The sequence below is a fragment of the Carcharhinus amblyrhynchos genome, chromosome 2 (assembly GCF_965287045.1).
Source record: "Carcharhinus amblyrhynchos chromosome 2, sCarAmb.v2.hapA, whole genome shotgun sequence".
Classification (NCBI taxonomy): domain Eukaryota; kingdom Metazoa; phylum Chordata; class Chondrichthyes; order Carcharhiniformes; family Carcharhinidae; genus Carcharhinus; species Carcharhinus amblyrhynchos.
This window is the reverse complement of record NC_137325.1, coordinates 143132872-143155999: the sequence shown is the minus strand read 5'-3', so window position 1 is coordinate 143155999 and position 23128 is coordinate 143132872. Positions and strand designations below refer to the sequence as shown.

The following is a 23128-nucleotide window of genomic DNA, read 5'->3' as shown; positions in this document are numbered from 1 at the left end:
ATGGGGGAGCCAGGGCAAATTGTTGGTGACCTAGACACATAGAAACTTGAAGCTGTCGACCATTTCACTTCATTGTGTTGATGTAGACAGGCACGTCCTCATTATCGAACACTATCAGTGCACTATCACTGTGCCACAGTTGGCAACTATTGTAAAAGTAAAGTTTATAAAGTTATTAGTCACATGTAAGGCTTACATTAACATTGCAATGAAGTTACTGTGAAATTCTCCTATTGTATGCAGTGTAGTAATGCTTGCAAAGTTCTAAATCAATGAATGCTGTCTTTTTGTTGCATTTTTAATTCAACACCTTTCTCTTCCAGCTTTCCCACAGCGGTAGCTTTTCTGAATGCCATTCTGCAGTAGTCAGCGGCCCTCTAAAATTCCATCTGTCGCCCTAGCCAGTAAGGGTTTGAGTAAGGATTTTTCTATTTGGGTGCAAGTTCTGGCATTGGAGAATGGAATGTGCATCAAAATCGGCAGGATTACACTCATTCTCAAATACATATCCTGTAGCCCCAGATGCTGGCTGAAGATGCATGCACCTCAAAAACATGGTTGCAAATGAAGGTTATTGGGAGTGAAATCCGTTGTCCAACAAATTCCACTATTTTCACTGAGAGAGTGCTGCAAGTGTTGGAAATTGCATCTGTGGATCGGAATATTTAACCAAGACCATGTCTGAAGACATAAGGGATCAAGAGCAAGAGAGTTCTTCCCAATATCTTGGCCCATGTTTTATCCCTTAAATAATATCAGTAAAACTGATTGTTACTTTGCTGTTTGTGGGAGATCATAGAGTCACAGAAATCCTACAGTGCAGAAAGAGGCCATTTGGCCCATTGAGTCTGTACTGACCACAGCCCCGCCCCAGGCCCTACCTCATATCCCTACATATTTTACCCGCTAATCCCTCTAATCTACGCATCTCGGACACTAAGGGGCAATTTTAGTGTAGCCAATCAACCTAACCTGCACAACTTTGGACTGTGGGAAGAAACAGGAGCACCCGGAGGAAACCCATGCAGATACAAGGAGAATGTGCGAACTCCACACAGACAGTGACCCAAGCTGGCATTCGAACCCAGGTCAAGCAGCAGTGCTAAAGATTGCTGAGCATGATTTGGAATGCTGTGTTTCTTGCACTATAATAATTTGAAAGCATTAATTGGCTCTAATTCTATAGTTGTGTTGCCATGATATTCATTGCTGATAATCTTTCTTACCCATTTATCTCCTTGCAGTGAAGTCTTTCTTCAGGGACTGCATAGATAATGAGCTACTTAAGAAGCACAACTTAATCGTTCCCGAGGATTATATCACAAAGAAACCTGCGACCAGCAAAGCACCGCTACCTGCAGGTAAAATCCCAGGACTGGGGAAGGGCTAATAAGGTCCCTATGGATAAAAACTGAGATTGTTTAATTTGTTAGTGTCACAAGTAGGCTTAAATTAACACTGCAATGAAGTTACTATGAAAATCCCCGAGTCGCCACACTCTGGCACCTGTTCGGGTACACTGAGGGAGAATTTAGCACGGCCAATCCGCCTAACCAGCACGTCTGTCGGACTGTGGGACGAAATTGGAGCATCCAGAGGAAACCCACGCAGACACAGAGAGAATGTGCAGACTCCACACAGACAGTGACCCAAGCCGGGAATCAAACCCAGGTCCCTGGTGCTGATGCAGCAATGCCACTGTGCAGTCCAAAGATAGAACAAGCTCAGGAGACTAAGACCAATTTCCTACAGCAGTTTGGTACAACCGAACCATTTCAGAGTCAACAACGTTGCTGTGACCCTGGAGTCACATGTAGGTCAATACAGGTAAGGACAGCAGACTTCCTTCCCCAAAAGATGTTAATGAACCAGATGGGTTTTTACAAAATGGTTTCATTGGCATCATCAAACTTTTAATCTTTGTTGAATTCAAATTTCACCATCTGTAAAGTGGGTTTAGAACCCAGGTCCTCAGGGTCTCTAGATTACTTATCCAGTGATAATACCACTGCACCACCTACCCTCCTGCAGCAGTTCAAGGAGGCAACTCATCATGATCTTTGAGGGTAATTAGGGCTGGACAATAAATGCTGGCCTAGCCAGCAACGCCCACATCTTATGAATGAAAACCAATTAGCTTAATGTCGGTGGTAGGAGAGATAGTGGAATCTTTCACAAGATATAATAGAAAAATACATGGAAACTTAAATAATAAGAGAGTAGTTTGAGCAAATTCCAAAAGGGAACCATGTTTGAGCAACTTTTTTTATTCATTCAAGGGATGTGCTTATTGCCCCTTGAGAAGGTGATAATGAGCTGCTTTCTAAAACTACTACAGTCCATGTGTGGATGAACAGAGGGATCTAGGTGTATGTGTACATAGATCCCTGAAAGTTGGGAATCAAGTAGATAGGGTTGTTAGGAAGGCATACGGTGTCTTGGCGTTCATTGGTAGGGGGATTGAATTTAGGAGCCGCAGCGTCATGTTGCAACTGTACAAAACTCTGGTGCGGCCGCACTTGGAGTATTGTGTGCAGTTCTGGTCCCCACATTACAGGAAGGATGTGGACGCTTTGGAGAGGGTGCAGAGGAGGTTTACCAGGATGTTGCCTGGTATGGAGGGGAGGTCCTATGAGGAGAGACCGAGGGATTTGAGGTTGTTTTCGTTAGAAAGAAGGCAGCTACGAGGGGACCTTATTGAAACATATAAGATGATTAGAGGTTTAGATAGAGTGGACAGTGATAGCCTTTTTCCTCGGATGGAGAAAGCTAGCACGAGGGGGCATAGCTTTAAATTAAGGGGTTGTAGTTATAGGACGGATGTCGGGGTAGGTTCTTTACCCAGAGGGTGGTGAGGGATTGGAATGCCCTGCCTGCTGCAGTTGTAAATGCGCCTAGTTTGGGGGCGTTTAAGAGATCAGTGGATAGGTTTATGGATGGTAAGGGTTTGGTTTAGGTGAGAGTGTCATTGTTTTTTAACTGGTCGGCGCAACATCGTGGGCCGAAGGGCCTGTTCTGCGCTGTAATGTTCTATGTTCTATCTGCGTAGGTATACACTATGCATCAGTGATGGAGGGAATTAATTGTTTGTAGATGGGGTGCCAATCAAGTGGACTGCTTTGTTCTGCTTGGTGTCAAATTTCTTACCCAGAGGGTGGTGATGATCCGGAATGTGCTGCCTGGGAGGGGTTTTTTAAAAGCTTATTTATTGTTGTCACAAGTAGGCTTACATTAACACTACAATGAAGTTACTGTGAAAATCGCCTAGTCGCCACACTCTGGTGCCGGTTCAGGTACGCTAAGGGAGAATTTAGCATGGCCAATGCACCTGACCAGCACGCCTTTCGGACTGTGGGAGGAAACTGCAGCACCCGGAGGAAACCCACGCAGATGTGGGGAGAACATGCAAACTCCACACAGTGTGTTTCCCAAGCTGGGAATCCAACCCGGGTCCCTGGCGCTGTGAGGCAGCAGTGCGAACCACTGTGCCACCATGTTGCCCGGGTTACCTCACATCCTTTAAAAAAGTTCCTGGATGAGCACTTGGCAAGGCTACGAGTCAAGTACTGGTAAATGGAATTAGGTGGGAGTTCAGGTGGTTTTTTGTGTGCCGGTGCAGAGCCGATGGGCTGAAGGGCCTCTTCTACAATCTGATTATAGATGCTGCCATGATGTCAAGGGCAGTCACTCTCATCTCACTTCCGGCAGTTAGCCTTTTTGTCCATGTTTGAACTAATGCTGTAATGAGGTCAGGAACTGAGTGGCCCTGGCGGAATCTAAACTGAGCGTCAGTGAGCAGTGTTGGTAAGCAAGTGCTGTTTGACAGCACTGTTGATGGCCTGTCCATCATTTTACTGATGAGAGAGTAGGCTGATGGGGTGGTAATTGGTTGGGTTGGGTTTGTCCTGTTTCTTGTGCGTGGAACGTAGCTCAGCAATTTTCCATATTGCTGGGTAGATGCCAGAGTTGTAGATTTACTGGGACATGATGGCTAGGGGCGCGACAAGTTCCTGGAGCACAGGTTTTCAATACTATTGCTGGAATACTGTCAGGGCCGATAGCCTTTGCAGTATCCAGTGCCTCCAGCTATTCCTTCATATTACGTGAAGTGAATCAAATTGGCTGAAGGCTGGCATTTGTGATACTGGATACCTCCAGGAAAGGCCGAGATGGATCATCCACTTGGCAATTCTGGCTGAATGCTTGTTGTGAATGCTTCAGCCTTATCTTTTACACTGGTGTGCTGGGCTCCTCCGTCATTGAGGATGGGGTTGTTTGTGGAGCCTCTTCCTCCAGTGAGTTATTTAATTGTCCACCACCAACATTTCATACAGTTCATAAAATCATTGAATCCCTACAGTGCAGAAAGAGGCCGTTCGGCCCATCGAGTCTGCACCGACTACAATTCCAACTAGGCCCTATTCCCGTAACTCCACATATTTACCCTGCTAATCCCCCTGCCACTAGGGTCAATTTAGCTTGGCCAATCAACCTAACCCATACATCTTTGGATGTTCTGCACCTTCCAGCGTAATCTCCCTGCTTTTGTATTCTATGGCTCAGCTAATAAAGACAAATATTCCATATGCTTTCTTGACTATCTTATCTACCTGCCTTACAACGTTTAGGTATCTGTGGATATGCACTCTGATCTTTAGTACTTATCCAGGGCTCCTATCATTAACAGTGTAATCTTTTGCTTTGTTAGCCACCACCCGCACCCCCCCCCGGCCCCAAATGCATTACCTCACATGTTTCTGGGTTGAATTCCGTTTGCCATTGCTCTGTCCACCTGACCAGTTCATTGATATCCTCCTGCAGTATGTGGCTATCCTCCTCGCTATCTACCACCCTTCAACTTCTCATGTCAACTATGAACTTCTTGATCATACCCTTTACATTTAAGTCCAAATCATTAATGCGCAAATAGCAAGTGCCCCAGCACCGAGTCCTGTGAAACCCCATTGGAACAAACTTCCAGTCATAGGCACATCCCTCAACTGTCACCCACTGTTTCCTGCTTCTCAGCCAATTTTGGATCCAATGAACCACTTTGCCTTGGATTCCCATGGGCCCTTACTTTCTTGACTAGTCTGGTCTGATGGACCTTATTAGAAACTTTGCTAAAGTCCATTTGGACTGCATCACCCTTATCAATATTACTGGTTACCCCTCAAAAAATTTGATTACATTTGTCAAACATGACCCTCCCTTAAATCCATGCTGACTATCCCTGGTTAATCTGTATCTATCAAAGCGCAGGCATATTATGTCCCTTCATTATTTCTTGTAACTTCCCCACTACAGAGGTTGAACTGACTGGTTTACAATTTCTCTTTTGTTTCTTCTGTTCTTCCTGTTCAGGAAAACCTCAGGTCTACCTTCCTGAACTGACAGAGAGCTACAAGACACGGATTTCCCAAAGCCCAGTAGATGATGGATACACAGATATGACCCAACCCAAGGCTTCCTGCACTATGCTGGAGTGCAGATCATCCTTAACTTTAGTGTCGTCTTCTCAGGAATCCATAGAACCAAAAGTACCCAAACCCCCGGTATGTTGCCCAACATGGATGCTGTAAGATTTTGTGATTGGGTGTCAAAGAATACCGAAGATTTTCAGTTGGGTTTTGTAAGTAATTTTAAGACAGTTTATTAAGAAGTAAATGTTTAGGTATAATACATTAGCTGAATTAGGGGTGGCATGATGGCACAGTGGTTAGCACTGCTGCCTCACAGCGCCAGGCATCTGGATTTGATTCCCGGCTTGGGTCAGTGTCTGTGTGGAGTTTGCACATTCTCCTCGTGTCTGTGAGGGTTTCCTCCGGGTACTCCGGTTTCCTCCCACAGTCCAAAGATGTGTGGATTAGTCTGATTGGCTAGGCTAAAAAATTGCCCCTTAGTGCCTGGGGATGTGTAGGTTAGAGGGATTAGTGGGTAAAATATGTAGGGATATGGGGGTAGGGCCTGGCTGGGATTGTGGTCGGTGCAGACTCGATGGGCCAAATGGCCTATTTCTGCACTGTAGGGTTTTTATGACTTCTATGAAAGAAAGGAGAAGGTGTAGAATGTAGTTATAGCTAGGATACAGAGAAAGATCAGCTTAATCCTGAGGACTGCCAGATCTGTAAGAGATTGAATTAAAGCATTGTTACAGGGTTTATAGAATCATAGAAGAATCATACAAACCTTACAGTGCAGTAAGAGGCCATTCGGCCCATCAAGTTTGCACCAACCACAATCCCACCCACCCCCTACCCCCATATCCCTATATATTTTACCCACTAATCCCTCGAACCTACACATCTCAGAACACTAAGGGGCAATTTTAGCATGTCCAACCAACCTAACCCGTACATCTTTGGACTGTGGGAGGAAACCGGAGGAAACCTGTGCAGACACGAGGAGAACGTGCAAACTCCACACAGACAGTGACCCGAGCCGGGAATCGAACCCAGATCCCTGGAGCTGTGAAGCAGCAGTGCTAACCACTGTGCCATCCAAAAGAATTAGAGTTTAAAAGCACAGAATAAGAGTAAAAGATAGAAATAGAGGGTATGCTGGGCACAACTTGCAAGAATTTGCCTCGCTCTGGCACTGTCTTGGATCATACAGTTCCCTGTGGTGGCAGAATTCTGCTCCCTAATCAAAGTATTAGGGGACTCTTCCTGAGTCTTTCAAAGAACTAAGAAAATTACAGCACAGGAACAGGCCCTTCGGCCCTCCAAGCCTGCACCAACCATGCTGCCCAACTGAACTAAAATCCCCTACCCTTCCGGGGACCATATCCCTCTATTCCCATCCTATTCATGTACTTGTCATGACGGCCCTTAAGAGTCACTACTGTATCCACTTCCACGACCTCCCCTGGCAATGAGTTTCAGGCACCCAATACCCTCTGTGTAAAAAATCTGCCTCGTACATCTCCTTTAAACCTTGTCCCTCGCACCTTAAACCTGTGACCCCCTAGTAATTGAATCTTCCACCTGGGAAAAAGCTTCTGACTATTCACTCTGTCCATGGCTCTCATAATTCTGTAGACTTCCATCAGATTGCCTCTCAACCTCCATCATTCCAGTGAAAACAAACCAAGTTTCTCCAACCTCTCCTCATAGCTAATGCCCTCCATACCAGACAACATCCTGATAAATCTTTTCTGTGCCCTCTCCAAAGCCTCTACATCCTTCTGGTAGTGTGGCGACCAGAACTGAACACTATATTCCAAGTGCGGCCTAACTAAGGTTCTATAAAGCTGCAACATGACTTGCCAATTTTTAAACTCAATGTCCCAGCCGATGAAGGCAAGTATGCCGTACGCCTTCTTGACTACCTTCTCCAACTGCATTGCCACTTTCAGTGACTTGTGTATCTGTACACCCAGATCCCTATCAATACTCTTAAGGGTTCTGCCATACACTGTATATTTCCTATCTGTATTAGACCTTCCAAAATGCATTCCCTCACAGTTGTCCGGATTAAACTCCATCTGCCATCTCTCTGTCCAAGTCTCCAATCAATCTATCTCCTGCGTATCCTCTGATAGTCCTCGTCGCAATCCGCAAATCCACCAACCTTTGTGTTATCCGCAAACTTGCTAATCAAACCAGTTACGTTTTCCCCCAAGTTATTTATATATATTACAAACAGCAAAGGTCCCAGCACTGATCCCTGAGGAATGCCACTTGTCACAGTCCTCCATTCAGAAACACACCCTTCCACTGCTACCCTCTGTCTTCTTTGACTGAGCCAGTTTTGTATCCACCTTACCAGCTCACCTCTGATCCCGTGCAACTTCACCTTCTGCACCAGTCTGCCATGAGGGACCTTGTCAAAGGCCTTACTGAAGTCCATGTGGACAACATCCACTGCCCTACTCTCGTCAGTCATCTTTGTCACTTCCTCAAAACTCAAGTAAGTTAGAGAAACACAACCTCCCCTTCTCAAAACCATGTTCCTGATCCATCTTTCATCCAAAGAAGAGAACTGTATGACAAGGGCTGCCACATGACGAGGACTCTGAGAGCTCATTAATTTACTTTATTTTGAGGAGCTGGTGATTTAACCTATGTCAATCACTTGTTTGAACCTTTTTAACCAATGAATACGGAATGGATACTGTTGGGAATTTGGGTTGAGTAATTGTAGATTGGGGGGTAGGAAGTTAGAATTTGGTGTTTGTAAAATGCTAAGGGGGAAAGCATTGCATGGTCCTGTTAAATGGTGATGCCTTTTCTATGCTTAGAGATTTAAAACACCAGTACACAGAGAGTCCAAACTGAAACAGTAGTATCGAAAGGCCAAGCAGCAGTTTTTACCAAGACAACAGGCTTTTGAATTTAGCCAAACAATTTGAATCAGGCATTTAGACACCAAGAACCTATCAAATTTAAATCTGATGGTTTTGACAACCTCGGACCAATCCTATTGTGGGAAATATTGAAGCTGCGCCTAAATTCTTTCCAGCCCCCTCAGTGTCTTATGCACTTCACCAAAAAGTGGAAGTGGAATTAGAAAGATTGTAAGACTTGGATGTCATAAAACCAATGCAGTTTTGTGAGTGGGCTGCACCTAAATCGCACTGTGAGGTTCTGTGGAGACTACGGCTGGAATTTTACCTGTGCGCCCCCGGGTGAGGCTCACAAAACGGCATTCTCCATTTGTCTCAGTTGAGATCTTACAGGCAAGCGTGCCGGTAAAATTCCAGCCTACAAGTTAACTGTGAACCATGGAGCCAAGGTAGATCAACACCACATTCTGAGGATAGAGGACCTCTACGTAAAATCAGCAGAAGGCCTTAAGTACACCAAATTAGATCTTAGCCATGTACACCAGCAGCTGGAGCTGGATAAAGACTCCCAAAAGTTGTTCACCATTAACACTCACAAAGGGTTATATCAGTCCACTCAATATTTGGGGGCCTCATTAGTCAGTGCCATTTTCCACTGCACTGTAGAAAGTTTGTTGCAGGGAATCCCCAAAGTGGTGGTATGTGCGGGTGATGTTCTAGTTACAGGAGATCCTAAAATAGTTTAAAAATGCAAGAAATGCACTCTGCCAAGGGTCTGCATTCCCTTGAGAACAAAGTCCCCAAGTATGCAATCTGGACATTCTCTCTTTCACCTTCTTCCTTCGGGAAAAAGATACAAAAGTCTGAGGACACGTACCAACCCACTCAAGAACAGCTTCTTCCCTGCAGCTGGCAGACTTTTGAATGGCCCTATCATGTATTAAGCTGATCTTCCTCCTTACCCTATCTGTAACTTCAACACTATATTTTGCACCCTCTCCTTCTCCCTTATGTATTCTATGAACAGTACTTTTGTCTGTATAGCTTGCAAAAAACAATAATAAATCAGTTCAATACGAAACCTTGTCAAGCCCCTTAAGAGTCTTATATTTTTCACTCTGATCACCTCTCATTCTTCTAAGTTTCAATAAGTGGTGTCCCAATCTGTTTAACCTTTGCTCATTCCCTCCAACCAGGGATCATCCCTTTGAACCTTCTCTGAACTGCCTTCAATTAAATAATATCTTCCCTTAAATAAGGAGAGTAAAACTGCTCACAATACTCCAGATGTTCACCATAGCCTTCCTAATTCTTATCTGCCCATTCACCATAGCCTTCCTAATCTTATCTGCCCGTTCACCATAGCCTTCCTAATCTTATCTGCCCGTTCACCATAGCCTTCCTAATCTTATCTGCCCGTTCACCATCGCCTTCCTAATCTTATCTGCCCGTTCACCATCGCCTTCCTAATTCTTACCTGCCCGTTCACCATAGTCCTTCTAACCATTACAAATTAAAAATCTGTCCATCTCTTCCTGAAATTTACTCAATGACCCAGCATCCAACACACTCTGAGGTAGTGAATTCCACAGACTCTCAACCCTTTGAGGGAAGTAACTTCTCCCCATCCCTGTTTTAAATCTGCTACCCCTCATCTTAAAACTATGATCTCTTGTTCTAGATGGCCCTACAAGAGGAAACATCCTCACCATGTCTATTTTGTCAATTTCCCTCATAATGGGGCAGCCCGGTGGTCAGCACTGCTGCCTCTCAGCACCATGGACCCGGGTTCAACTCCCGGCTTGGGTCACTGTCTGTGTGGAATTTGCATGTTCTTTCCCTGTCTGCGTGGGTTTCCTCCGGGTGCTCTGGTTTCTTCTCACAGTCTAAAAATATGTGGATTAGGTGGATTGGCCATGTTAAAATTGTCCCTTAGTGTCAGAGGGACTAGCTAGGATAAATGCATGGGGTTATGGGGATAGGGCCTGGGTGGGATTGTGGTCGGTGCAGGCTCGATGGGCTGAATGACTTCCTCCTGGTGTTGTGAGACTTCATACTGTGCCCAGCCAGTCCAGTGCCAGCATCTCCACATCAGTAATAAATAAAATCAGAATCTTTGGAGTGTGGGAGCACTCGGAGGAAACTCACACAGACATGGGAGAATGTGCAGACTCTACACAGACAGTGACCCAAACCAGGAATCGAACCCAGGTCCCTGGCACTGTGAGGCAGCAGTGCCACTGTGCCACTATGTTATTGATGTTGCTTCATGTGTTGACAAACCTCTTTCATAGACACAAACTGTGAACCATCAAAACCTTCCTAGCTTCACCTTCCCTCATCAGACAGAATATGCTGTCTGCTTTCTTACTTGGCTGCAGTGTAAGTTGAAGATTACTGTCCTACATCAGAAGAACATGCAATGTCTCATTCACAGACCAGGTAGTTAAAGTGATCAGGTTTTACCAGCTCTGCTTTCATCATTTTGGCTAATTTAAGGAAGTTGGACCTCCTTATCTGAGAATGACCCTTTGACACCATGCTTCAACCTTATACTTTCTGATATCCTTGTGTGGGCAGTTCCTTCTCTGTTAAAACTCCTTCAGTTTCGATAGGCACGGCATGATGGTAGAGTAAGCAAGTAAAGATATCAGTTTCTAAATCTTCACCCAATTTTAAATTCATTTGAAAGGAAGTACCGTCCAAGAAAAACTTCTGGAGAGACGAACTCCCTGTGACCGATCGAATCCAGGCACGGCAGGATGTAGAGAAGTTCGAGAGATGCCACAACTTCCTGAAAAACCCACGCTACCTGCCGCCTCAGCAAGGAGGGAAATCTCTCATCATCCCAAAGAAGAAGATACCGAAGGCAGTGGCGGGAAGGCACATATTTGTAGACCAAAGGTATAATGTGTCCATTTTAGGACAGGGGGTCATTTCTAGAGGGATAGAACTGAAAAGCAGAAAGTAATGTCAAATTTATATTGAATCTTTATTATACTACACATGGAGAACTGCAGGACCTTTTGGTTTCTGTATAATAGAAATCCTTAAAGACTCAGGAGAAAATTAGGATGGTGGTAGAACTGAGGGGGAATATCTGAGAGGATGGCACAGTGATTAGCCCTGCTGCCTCACAGTGCCAGGAATCTGGGTTTGATTCCCGGCTTGGGTCATAAGAACATAAGAACATAAGAAATAGGAGCAGGAGTAGGCCATCTAGCCCTTCGAGCCTGCCCCGCCATTCAATAAGATCATGGCTGATCTGTCGTGGCTCAGTTCCACTTTCCCGCCCTCTCCCCATAACCCTCAATCCCTTCTCTTATCAAAAACCCATCAACCCGCTTCTTAAAAATATTTAGCGAGGCAGCCTCCACCACTTCAACGGGCAGAGAATTCCAGAGATTCACCACCCTTTGAGTGAAGAAGTTCCTCCTCAACTCTGTTCTAAACCGCCTCCCCTTTATCTTGAGGCTGTGCCCCCTAGTCCTACTGTCTTTTTTGAGCGGGAAGAGTCTCTCCACCTCTATCCTATCCATCCCATTCATCATCTTATACGTCTCAATGAGATCTCCCCTCATTCTTCTAAACTCTAACGAGTACAAGCCTAGTTTATTCAGCCTCTCCTCATAGCTCAATCCCCTCAACTCCGGTATCAGCCTAGTAAACCTCCTCTGCACTCCCTCCAGGGCCAAAATATCCTTGCGCAGGTGCGGCGCCCAAAACTGAACACAGTACTCCAGCTGCGGCCTCACCAATGCCCTATACAGCTGCAGCAAGACGTCCCTACTTTTATATTCAATCCCCCTCGCTATGAAGGCCAGCATCCCATTTGCCTTCCTGACCACCTGCTGCACCTGCAAGCTGGGTTTTACTGCCTGTGTGGAGTTTGCACATTCTCCCCGTGTCTGTGTGGGTTTCCTCCTGGTGCTCCGGTTTCCTCCCACGGTCTGAAGGACGTGCTCATTAGGTGCATTGACTCAAACAGGAGCCGGAGTGTGGTGACTCGGTGAATTTCACAGTAACTTCATTGCAGTGTTAATGTTACTTGTGACTAATAAATAAACTTTACTTTTACCCACCAGAAAAGTTTGGGACTCTCTCCTCAGGAAGAGTCTCAGGACTAGGGTTTTTAAAGACTTTACATGGATTCAGTAGAGTGGGTGCTGCGAAACAGGTACTGAAGCCATAAATATAAAATAGTTACTAATAAAGAACATTGCATGTTCTTCTGAGCTACCATGTAGATCATGAAGAAGATAAGGAGGTATGGGATAGAAGGAAATTTGGCCAATTGGATAAGTAACTGGCTGTATCATAGAATGACTTGCCTGGGTTTGCAAAACCTCACTTACTGTACTGTCTGGAGACAATACACATCTCTTTAAACTGTGATCAGTGCTCCTTCCACTCACATTATCAGCCACTTCAGGTCTTGAACAGCAGGTTAGGTGTAAGGATTCGCATTCTAATCAGTAATCTCTAAACTGTCTGTGCTTTATATGCTCTGTCTGAGGCCAGAACTCTCCATTCACCTGACGAAGGGGCTAACCCCGAAAGCTTGTGAGTATATTATCAAATAAATAGGTTGGACTAAAACCTGGTGTTGTCAGACTTTTCACGGTGTTTACGCCAGTCCAACGCCGGCATACCCACATCATGTATCATAGAAGACAGAGGGTGGTGGTAGAAGGAAAATTTTCAGACTGGAGGCCAGTTACCAGCAGTGTACCACAGGGGTCAGTGCTGGGTCCTTTGCGTTTTGTGATTTTTATCAGTGACTTGGAAGAAGAGGCTGACGGGTGGGTTAGTAAATTTGCTGACGACACCAGGGTTGGTGGAGTAGTGGACGAGGTGGAGGGCTCTTGCAGTCTGCAAAGAGACATTGATAGGATGCAGAGCTGGGCCGAAAAGTGGCAGATGGAGTTTAACTCTAAGTGTGAGGTGATTCATTTTGGTAGGACAAACTTGAATGCAGATTACAGGGTCAACGGCAGGGTTCTAAGGAATGTGGAGGAACAGAGAGATCTTGGGGTTCATATCCACAGATCTCTGAAGGTTGCCACTCAATTGGATAGAGCCGTGAAGAAGGCTTATAATGTGTTAGGGTTTATTAACAGGGGGTTTGAGTTTAAGAGCCGTGGGATTATGCTGCAACTATAGTGGATGTTGGGTGAGCCCACATTTGGAATATTGTGTTCAGTTCTGTTTACCTCATTATAAGAAGGATGTGGAAGCATTGGAGAGAGTGCAGGGGAGATTTACTAGGATGCTGCCTGGCTTGGAGGGTAGGTCTTATCAGGAAAGGTTGAGGGAGGTAGGGCTTTTCTCTTTGAAGCGGAGGAGGATGAGAGGTGACTTAATAGAGGTTATAAGATGATGAGAGGGATTGATAGAGTGGAAATGCAGAAACTATTTCCTCAGGTGGATGTAGCTGTTACTAGGGGACAGAACTATCAGGTTCATGGTGGGAGATATAGGAGGGATGTCTGAGGTAGATTCTTCACTCAGAGAGTGGTTGGGGTGTGGAATGGACTGCCTGCTGTGATAATGGAGTCAGACACTTTAGGAACTTTCAAGCGGTTATTAGATAGGCACATGGAGCACTCCAGAATTATAGGGAGGGGATAGCTTGATCTTGGGATTAGACATAGCTTGGCACAATGTTGAGGGCTGAAGGGCCTGTACTGTGCTGTACTGTTCTATGTTCTGTGTTAAATCCACGTCAATGGACTCATTAGTTGGGCAGAAAAGTGGCAATTGGCATTCAACCCAGAAAAATGTAAGATAGTACACTTGGGGAAATCAAACACAGCAAATGATTATATGATAAATGGGAGGAAGTTGAGAGGTGTAGAGGAAGTGAGGGACTTTGGAGTGAATGTCCACAAATCCCTGAAGGTAGCAGGACAGGTGGGTAAAGTGGTTAAAAAGGACAAGAGAATCCTTTCATTTATTAGCCAAAGAATAGAACAGAAGAGCAGGGAGGCTTTGCTGGGACTGATTAAACATTAATTAGGTCGCAACTTGAGCACTGAATGCAGTTCTGGTCACCTCATTACAGAAAGGATGTCACTGTGTTAGGGAGGGCACAGAGGAGATTTACAAGGATGTTGCCAGGCCTGGAAAATTGCAGCTATGAGGGAAGATTGGAGAGGTTGGGATTATTCTCCTTGGAACAGAGGAGGCTAAGGGGAGATTAGATTGAGATGTACAGAATAGTGAGAGGCTGGAGATGGGAAGGGCCTGTTTACTTTAGCACAGAGGTCAGTGACTGCGGGGGAAAAACATTTTAAATGCTGCCCTTCCCTCAATATCAAAAAGCATAACTTTGGGAAGAAAAATCTACATGTTTTCTGGATGTATAATATTATTTCTTCTTGTGATCCAGTGACCCCAATGAACCTATTCCCGTTTTTTTGGCAAATCCACCCATCATTCTCTTTACGGACTACAAAGTGGGACAGGTTTATGAGGTAAGTGCGAGTGGTGTCAGAACATTTGAAAATGCTTCAGTTAAATTTGTTGATTATTTCCCTCCTCCCTTTCCCTGCTCACTCCCAACCAAAACAGAAACAGATCTATCCTGTTTCAAAGGCTGAGATCTCTGATCCTCAAGACCGGCTGTACAGGCATGGGGCATCATTGGAAAATAAGCCTAGGTCACATAGAGCCCAGTAGATCTCATACAGGCTGCACCAGTCAAAGACATCTCCTGCTTAAAGCCCAAAAGGTCAGAAGGATGTTGAGGCCCCGCTTTCACGGTCTGTATTCATACTGAAAACCAAGATCAAGCAAGCTTTTGCCCTTGTGATCCACAGGAGGTTTCTGTCCTCCCTGATCTCGCCTTAGGATATCTGTGTTACAGTGTGATAGACAAAGCTAAGTGATCCCACCACCAGTGGATCAGATCTAAGCTCTGTAGTCCTTCCGCATCCAGTTGTGAATGGTGGTGGACAATTAAACAACTCGCTGGAGGAGGAGGAGGCTCCACTAATATCCCCATCCTCAATGATGAAGGAGCCCAGCACATCATCACAAAAAGTAACAATCGCAACGATCTTGAGCCAGAAGTGCTGAGTGGATGATCCATCTCAGCTTCCTCCAGTGGTCTCCAGAATCTCAGGTGCCAGTCTCCAGCCAATTCGATTCACTCCACGTGATAGCAAGAAACGGTTGGAGTCACTGGATACTGCAAAGGCAATGGGCTCTGATAACATTCTGGCAATAGTACTGAAGACTTGTGCTCCAGAACTTGCTGCTCCCCTAGCCAACTCTTCCAGTGCAGTTACAACACTGGCATCTCCCCAACAATGTGGGAAATTGCCCAGGTATGTCCTGTACACAAAAAGCAGGACAAATCCAACCCTGCCAATTACCGCCCAATCAGTCTACTCTCGATCATCAGTAAAATGATGGAAGGAGTCATTAACAGTGCTATCAAACAGCACCTGCTCAGCAATAACCTACTCAGTGACGCCCAGTTTGCGTTTTGCCAGGGTCACTCAGCTCCTGACCTCATTACAGTCTTGGTTCAAAAATGGATCAAGAATTGGTTGACAGACAGGAAAGAGAATAGGGATAAATGGGTCTTTTTCCAAATGGCAGGCAGTGACTGGTGGGGTAACGCAGGCAGTGACTGGTGGGGTACCACACTGATCAGTGCTTGGGTCCCAACTCTTCATGATACATATAAATGACCTGAATGAGTGAACCAAAAGTAACATTTCCAAATTTGCTGACAACACAAAACTGGGCCGAATTGTGAGTTGTGGGGAGGATGCAAGGTGCTTTAGACAAGTTGAGTGAGTGGGCAAACACTTGGCGGGTGCTGTACAACACAGCTAAATGTGAAGTTATACACGTTGGTGTGAAAAACCAAAAGGAAAATGGTGATTTAAATAATGATAGATTGGGAAGTGTGGATGTACAGAGGGACCTGGGTGTCCTTGTACACCAGTCAATGAAAGTGGAGAGGCAGGTGCAGCAAACAAGTAGAGATGTTTTACTGCAGTTATACAGGGCCTTAGTGAGACCACACCTAGACCAGCATGGGCTTGGAGGGCCGAAGGGCCTGTTCCTGTGCTGTACTTTTCTCTGCTCTTGAGAATTTCAAGTACGCATACTAAACGTTCCTACAGTGCAGTCCAATAATATAATTTTAATTTATTTGGCAGTTCCATCTCTCCCACATATTGAAGTCCAGGTCGCAGGTAGGTACTTGTAAGAAAATGTGGTGCCTAAACGAGGCCACTCAGCTCATCAAACCAACTCGCTTCAACTGACTGCAAACTATTTAGACTCTTGAGGGAAACCAAAATCCACAACTGAAACCTGAAAGGTGCTTTTTTGAAATAGTTAAGGAGGCCAGAAAGACTGGCGTCAGTCAAACATTGGAAGCAATGAGTCAGTCCCGCTCAGTTGCATTCCACAAATGATAAAGCAGTCAAAGTATTTTGCTAGAATATTTGATCATCTTTGTGAAGGACCCAAAGCACGGAATATGACTCAAGGACTGAGGAAATCACTTCTCCAAAATTCCTGGATGAACAGCTGGATTCAGAAAGACTTAATCCTCCTTCATTCACTCCCCATAAAATTATTGCAGAGACTCCACCGCTCAATTTTAGCACGTAGTTCTCCCCCCACGTTCCCACACTCTATACCCTGGTAAACAACTGAATTGAGGTAAAAAGAAATTGATTACATATGTAAAAGATGTATCATAAGGATATGACAGCCAGTGATTCACAATTTCAACACAAATGTAAACATGATCAAAGACGGCATTTTATTACTGTGAGTAAACCCTGATGATTACAGTAATTTATATCAATCATATTCAATGCCCAAAAATGGAAATTGTGGAAGCACTCAGCAAGCCAGACAGCATTGGTACAGGGAGAACAATAGTAATGATGACCTGAACTTGGTGATTCAACTTAGAATCATAAAATCGTAGAACAGTTAAGGTGCAGAAGGAGGACATTCAACCCGTTATGTCTTTGCTGGATGCCTGAAGGAGCAATTCACCCAGAGACACAATTCCACCTTTTCTCCATAGACCTGCATATTCTTCTTTTTCAGATAATAACCCAATCTTTTCTTGAACGCTTCGATTGAACTTGTCTTCATCACACTCAGTCAGTGCATTCCAGATCCTAACCACTCACTGCCTTTAAATGGTTTTCCTCATGCTGTTGTTGCCTTGTTTTTTGGTTCTTTCATGTGGGTATTGCTGGCTCAGCCAGCGTGTGCTAGACCATTTAGGAGTCAACCACGTCACTCTGGATGTGAAGTCACATGTAAGCCAGACCCAGCAAGGACATTCATGAACCAGATGGGTTTTCACGTTAATCAATAATTATTTCATGGCTATCATTAGACTTTTAGTTCCAGATTTTTATTGAATTTGAATGCAGGTCCCCTGAGCATTAGGTCGTTGAATTATTGGTCCCATGGCAATACCACTACGCCATTGCCTCCCCCAATTACTAAGATTGTATGTTGTCTCATGAAGAGATCTACCGGTTTGTATGGTTGAACAATAACTGTTAATTCATAACACATTACTATATGCATATACATATACATATAAGATACAATCTTGTCTAGGTGCTACTTCAAGCTGACTTCTCCCAAACTCACTACCACACTGCACTACTCCCATATGATTCTGTGCATTGTGATAAAACATCGAGCTGGCCAGCAAACAGGGAGACTGACAGATCGAGACCACTGCACACGCGCAGAGTTCCAGAACTGTCAGACTCTGGCGCAAACAGGCCCTGCGCCCCCAGCTTTTTAATGAGATTCATGATTGTAACCTCTGCATTGCACAGATTGTGGGAGATTCAGGTCTGAAGCTGCACTGAAAAAGCAGCTGTGATCTAGACCAGTTTTTCCCCACCAATTCAGCACTTTTGGGAGAATCACCCCCATAGAAACTAGGAGCAGGAGTAGGCCATTCAGCCCTTCGAGCATGCACTGCAATTCATCTTGATCATAGCTGATCATCGAATTCAATATCCTGATCCCCCACTTTCCTCCCATATCCCTTGATCCCTTTAGCCTCAAGAGCTATATCTAATTTCTTCTTGAAATCAAACAATGTTTTGGCCCTTGAATCTGATACTATCTCTAATTTCTCTTGTAAGCCATGATTTGACCACAGTTCCCTTACCACTCTTGTGCCAAACAGGAATAAACAACTTCTGAAGTTCACTTATTTGTTCCTTAATTTGCCTACCATTGTCTGTCCACTACTTTTCCTTTCAGTAACGTTTTCCAGTCTATCATGGCCAATTCACACCTCATCATCATAGTTACCTTTACCGACATTCAGGATATGGGCAGAACTGTTTCCCAAGTCTCACATTAACCCGAACACACTAATATTACTTAAATCCAGATAGTTCCACTAGCCCTTAGTGTCCTGAGGTGCATAGGTTAGAGGGATTAGTGGTTCTAAATCCTTCCACCAATGGGAAAAATTTCTCCCTATCTATTTTCTACACCCCCTCATGGCCTTGACTTCCTGTATCAAATCTCATAGAATCATCATAGAACCCTACAGTGCAGAAAGAGGCCATTCGACCCATCGAGTCTGCACCGAACACAATCCCACCCAGGCCCTATCCCCATATCCCTACATATTATACCCACTAATCCCACTAACCTATGCACCTCAGGACACTAAGGGGCAACTTTAGCATTGCCAATCAACCTAGCCAGTCCCTCTGACACTAAGGGGCAATTTAGCATGGCCAGTCCCACCTAACCCGCACATCTTTGGACTGTGGGAGGAAACTTGAGCACCCAGAGGAAACCCATGCAGACACGAGGAGAATGTGCATTCTCCTCTCCATCTTCTCTTCTCCAACGTGAATCATCCCAGCTTTTCCAAATTTTATACAGAACTGAAATTCCTCATCCCTTGAACCATTCTTGGGAATCTTTTCTGCATTCTCTAATGCTTTCATCTTCCCTAAACTGTGGTGCCAAGATTGGATGCGGTCATAGAATCCTACAGTGCAGAAGGAAGCCATTCGGCCCATCGAGTCTGCACCGACCATAATCTTACCCAGGTCCTAACCCTATAACCCCATGAATTTACCCTAGCTAGTCCCCTGACACTAAGGGGCAATGTAGCATGGCCAATTCACCTAATCTGCATATCACTGGACTGTGGGAAGAAACCAGAGCACCCGCAGGAAACCGACACAGACACGAGGAGAACATGCGAACTCCACACAGACAGTGACCCAAGACAGTAATCGAACCCAAGTCCCTAGTGCTGTGAGGCAGCAGTGCTAACCACTGTGCCGCCATGCCACCTCAATTTTCCAGTTGAAACTAAATTAGCGTTTAAAGAAGTTTAACATGGTAAAAAAATTTTTAAAAATATTTCTAAGTTTACTCTGATATTGTTTGAAATAACCTTGTGGGGGCTATGTGTATGTGTCTGTGTGTGTGACTAATTTAGTTAAGCTGGGGATTGAGTGTCTATGGAATTGAGACCATCGAAATGCCTAGGTGTGAAAAAGAGACGTTTGAAGTGAGTAGATATTCTACAAGTAAACACAACATGGGTAGAAATTTGCATTAGGGAATAAGTGAGAATTTAGATTTTTAGCTGTTGTATTTCAAAGGTGGGTAAGGAGGACTTTACAATTTAGAAAAGGTCATAAATGAATAAGGCAAAGTTATCAAATTTTATTTTTACCCAAAAGTAGTGGCCCTAAGGAGGCTTTATATTCTGAGAAAGGTAAATTTCGAAGAAGGATATAGATAACGGGAAAGGATAAAAGAGAGAAAACATTTATCCTGGGATGGCCATCTAAGATCTCCTGATTAGAGTACTGTGCTGGGACAGACCTGTGAAGAAGTAAAGTGAGTAGCGTTCAGCTACCTCAAGGAAGTGTCTGTTTGTTCCAGAAAACAGTGTTTTGTTTAAAGCCTTGGATTTCCACTGTCAAGTGTGTGAGAGAGAGATAGATAAGCCCTGTGAAATACCTCCACTACAACAACAGTGGATTGCGCCTTGTGGCGTTATTACTGGGTACTTTATAGATTAAGTATCTGTCAGGACTGTTGCCTGAAGGGGTGTTTGTTTATATGTCTAACCAAGTAAGAACCTCATGGGGAAATGTTCTGTACGATTATTTTTAACTATGTAAATGTAATCTTGTGTGTTTAAGTTTTCTTAATGAATGTTTTAACTTAACACGTAAAATATCCAAAAGCACTGCCAGAATTTGTGACCCCTGGCTTCAGTACATGTACTTTCCCATGGCAAAATACAAATAGGAAATAGTTGTGATAATGCATTAAGTTTTCCTTTTGGGATTTGGTTCACACTGCGCTTAACACCTGGCAGATCAGATGGTACACACTGCTGCCACTTTCTGTTGGCGCTAGAGGGGGTAGATGTTGAAGATGGTGGATTGGCTGCCAATCAAGCGAGCTTACTATCAGTATGATTCCTGAGTGTTGTTGGAGCTGCACTCATTCAGGCAAGTGGAGAGCATTCCATCACATTTGTGACTGTAGGTGTGCTTGGGCTTTTGGGGAACTTTTGATTTTTTTTCTTTACTCTTTATTGTTCCCATGTTTGGTTAAACAGTGCACCTTGTTATGTTCCAGACCAATGTTGAGTTGCGGAACCTGACTTCCAGCAGTCGCCACCTCCGAGTTATCCCACCGAGTACTTCGTTTTTTTCCATTGGGCTGGGTAAGTAGACCCTTTTACTTGGAGGGCCAAAGGACCTGTTTCCTGCGCTGTGCTGTTCTTAGTTAATGTTTTAGTGATTGTCAATTTACACACAGTCATATTACAGCTATGTGCAGGCCTAACTACACTTTGTCCCATTATTGGTGGCTATGCCGCCAAGGCCCTAAGTTCTAAAGTTCCTTCCTAAACTTTTTCATTGCCCTTTCTTTCATTCCTCCCCCTGTCCCCAACCCTCCCATCCCTGCCTTAAAATCATGTCTTCAACCAAGATTTTGGTCACCTGCTTATTCATTATCTGCTGGCATGACCTAGTTTCAAAATTCAACACCTATGAAGATCCTTGGGATGGCTTATTATGTGAAAGGCATTATAAAATGTTGTATACTAGGGTAACTTTATGAATACTGGAGGCAAATCAGATGAGAATCATAGAATCCTACAGTGCTGAAGGAGGCCATTTGGCCCATTGAGTCTGCACTGACCACAACCCCACCCAGGCCCTATCCCCATAACCCCATGCATTTACTCTAGCTAGTCCACCTGATACTTAGGGGCAATTTAGCATGGCCAATCCACCTAACCCGCATATCTTTGGATTGTGGGAGGAAATCAGAGCACCCGGAGGAAACCCATGCAGACACAGGGAGAACATGCAGACTCCACACATGGAGTGACTTGAGAATGGAATTGAACAAAAGTCCCTGGAGCTGTGAGGCAGCAGAGCTAACCACTGTGCCACATGCTGCTCTTAGTATATGAGAAACAAGGATCTCATCTGTTTACAACTGATCCAAGCAAGTCATTTCCCATGGTGTTGCTGATATAAGCTGGAGGTTATGCTGTTTCTTCTATTAGTGCAGTTTGGCTGTGTCACTTAATGTAGCATCATTGACACTGGGGGTGGCATGGTGGCACAGTGGTTAGCACTGCTGCCTCACAGCACCAAGGACCTGGGTTCGATTCCTGGCTTGGGTCAATGTCTGTGTGGAGTTTGGCTGTGTCACTCAATCTCACCGTCACTGGCACATGCGCTGGCTAAAAATGTTGACTAATGTTCGTTACAAAGTTTGAGAGGAAACTTAGAGGAAGCCAGTATGATATTGGAAGTTTATCCAATATGATGTGACTTGATGCTGAATAAGCTCAGAGCAAGTGGGAATGGATAATAATGAATGCAGCTTTTCCATTAATGTCAGCTCCAAATTACAGACAGGTTTTAACTTTTCAAGAGCTGGCGAGCTGAAAGCCTATTTTGACTTCAGGTAGCTCTAACTTTTTTCAAGGCATCTTAAAACAGTAAATGGCAGAACCCTTAAGGGTATCGATAGGCAGAGGAATCTGAGTACACAAGTACACAGGTCACTAAAAGTGGCAATGCAGGTGGAGAAGGCAGTCAGAAGGCATACGGCATGCTTGCCTTCATCAATTGGGGCACTGAGTTTAAAAATTAGCAAGTCATGTTGCAGCTTTGTAGAACCTTAGTTAGGCTACTTGGAATATAGTGTCTAATTCTGGTCGCCACACTACCAGAAGGATGTGGAAGCTTTGGCGAGAGTACAGAAAAGATTTAGCAGGATGTTGCCCCGGTATGGAGGGCATTTGCTATGAGGAGAGGTTGGAGAAACTTGGTTTGTTCTCACTGGAACGAAGGAGGTTGACCTGATTGAAGTCTACAAGATTGTTAGGGGCATGGATAGAGTGGATAGTCAGAAGCCTTTTCCCAGGGTGGAAGAGTCAATTACTAGGGTACATAGGTTTAAGGTACGAGGGGCAAGGTTTAAAGGAGATGTACAAGGCAAGTGTTTTACACAGAGGGTGATGGGTGCCTGGAACTCGCTGCGGAGGAGGTAGTGGAAGCAGATACGATAATGACTTTTAAGGGGCATTTTGACAAATACATGAATAGGATGGGAATAGGGGGATATAGTCCCCGGAAGGGTAGGGGGTTTTAGTTCAGTTGGGCAGCATGGTTGGTACAGGCTTGGAGGGCTGAAGGGCCAGTTATTGTGCTATAATTTTCTTTGTTCTTTGTTCTTTCACATACAAATATAAAATGCATTAAAGTATATGAAATGAACTGACTGCAAGTTTGTTCTTACAATGGTAAC

General features: G+C 44.5%; 1 protein-coding gene across 1 annotated transcript in view; it reads left to right on the top strand.

The window, feature by feature from the left end:
- dlec1 (DLEC1 cilia and flagella associated protein) overlaps positions 1 to 23128 on the top strand; it is a 137626-nt gene that overhangs the window by 10985 nt on the left and 103513 nt on the right. The window contains exons 5-9 of the mRNA XM_080214794.1: positions 1245 to 1361; positions 5365 to 5555; positions 10980 to 11191; positions 14679 to 14763; positions 20933 to 21020. Coding sequence (XP_080070920.1) covers positions 1245 to 1361; positions 5365 to 5555; positions 10980 to 11191; positions 14679 to 14763; positions 20933 to 21020 — 693 coding nt within the window. The remainder of the gene's footprint in view (positions 1 to 1244; positions 1362 to 5364; positions 5556 to 10979; positions 11192 to 14678; positions 14764 to 20932; positions 21021 to 23128) is intronic.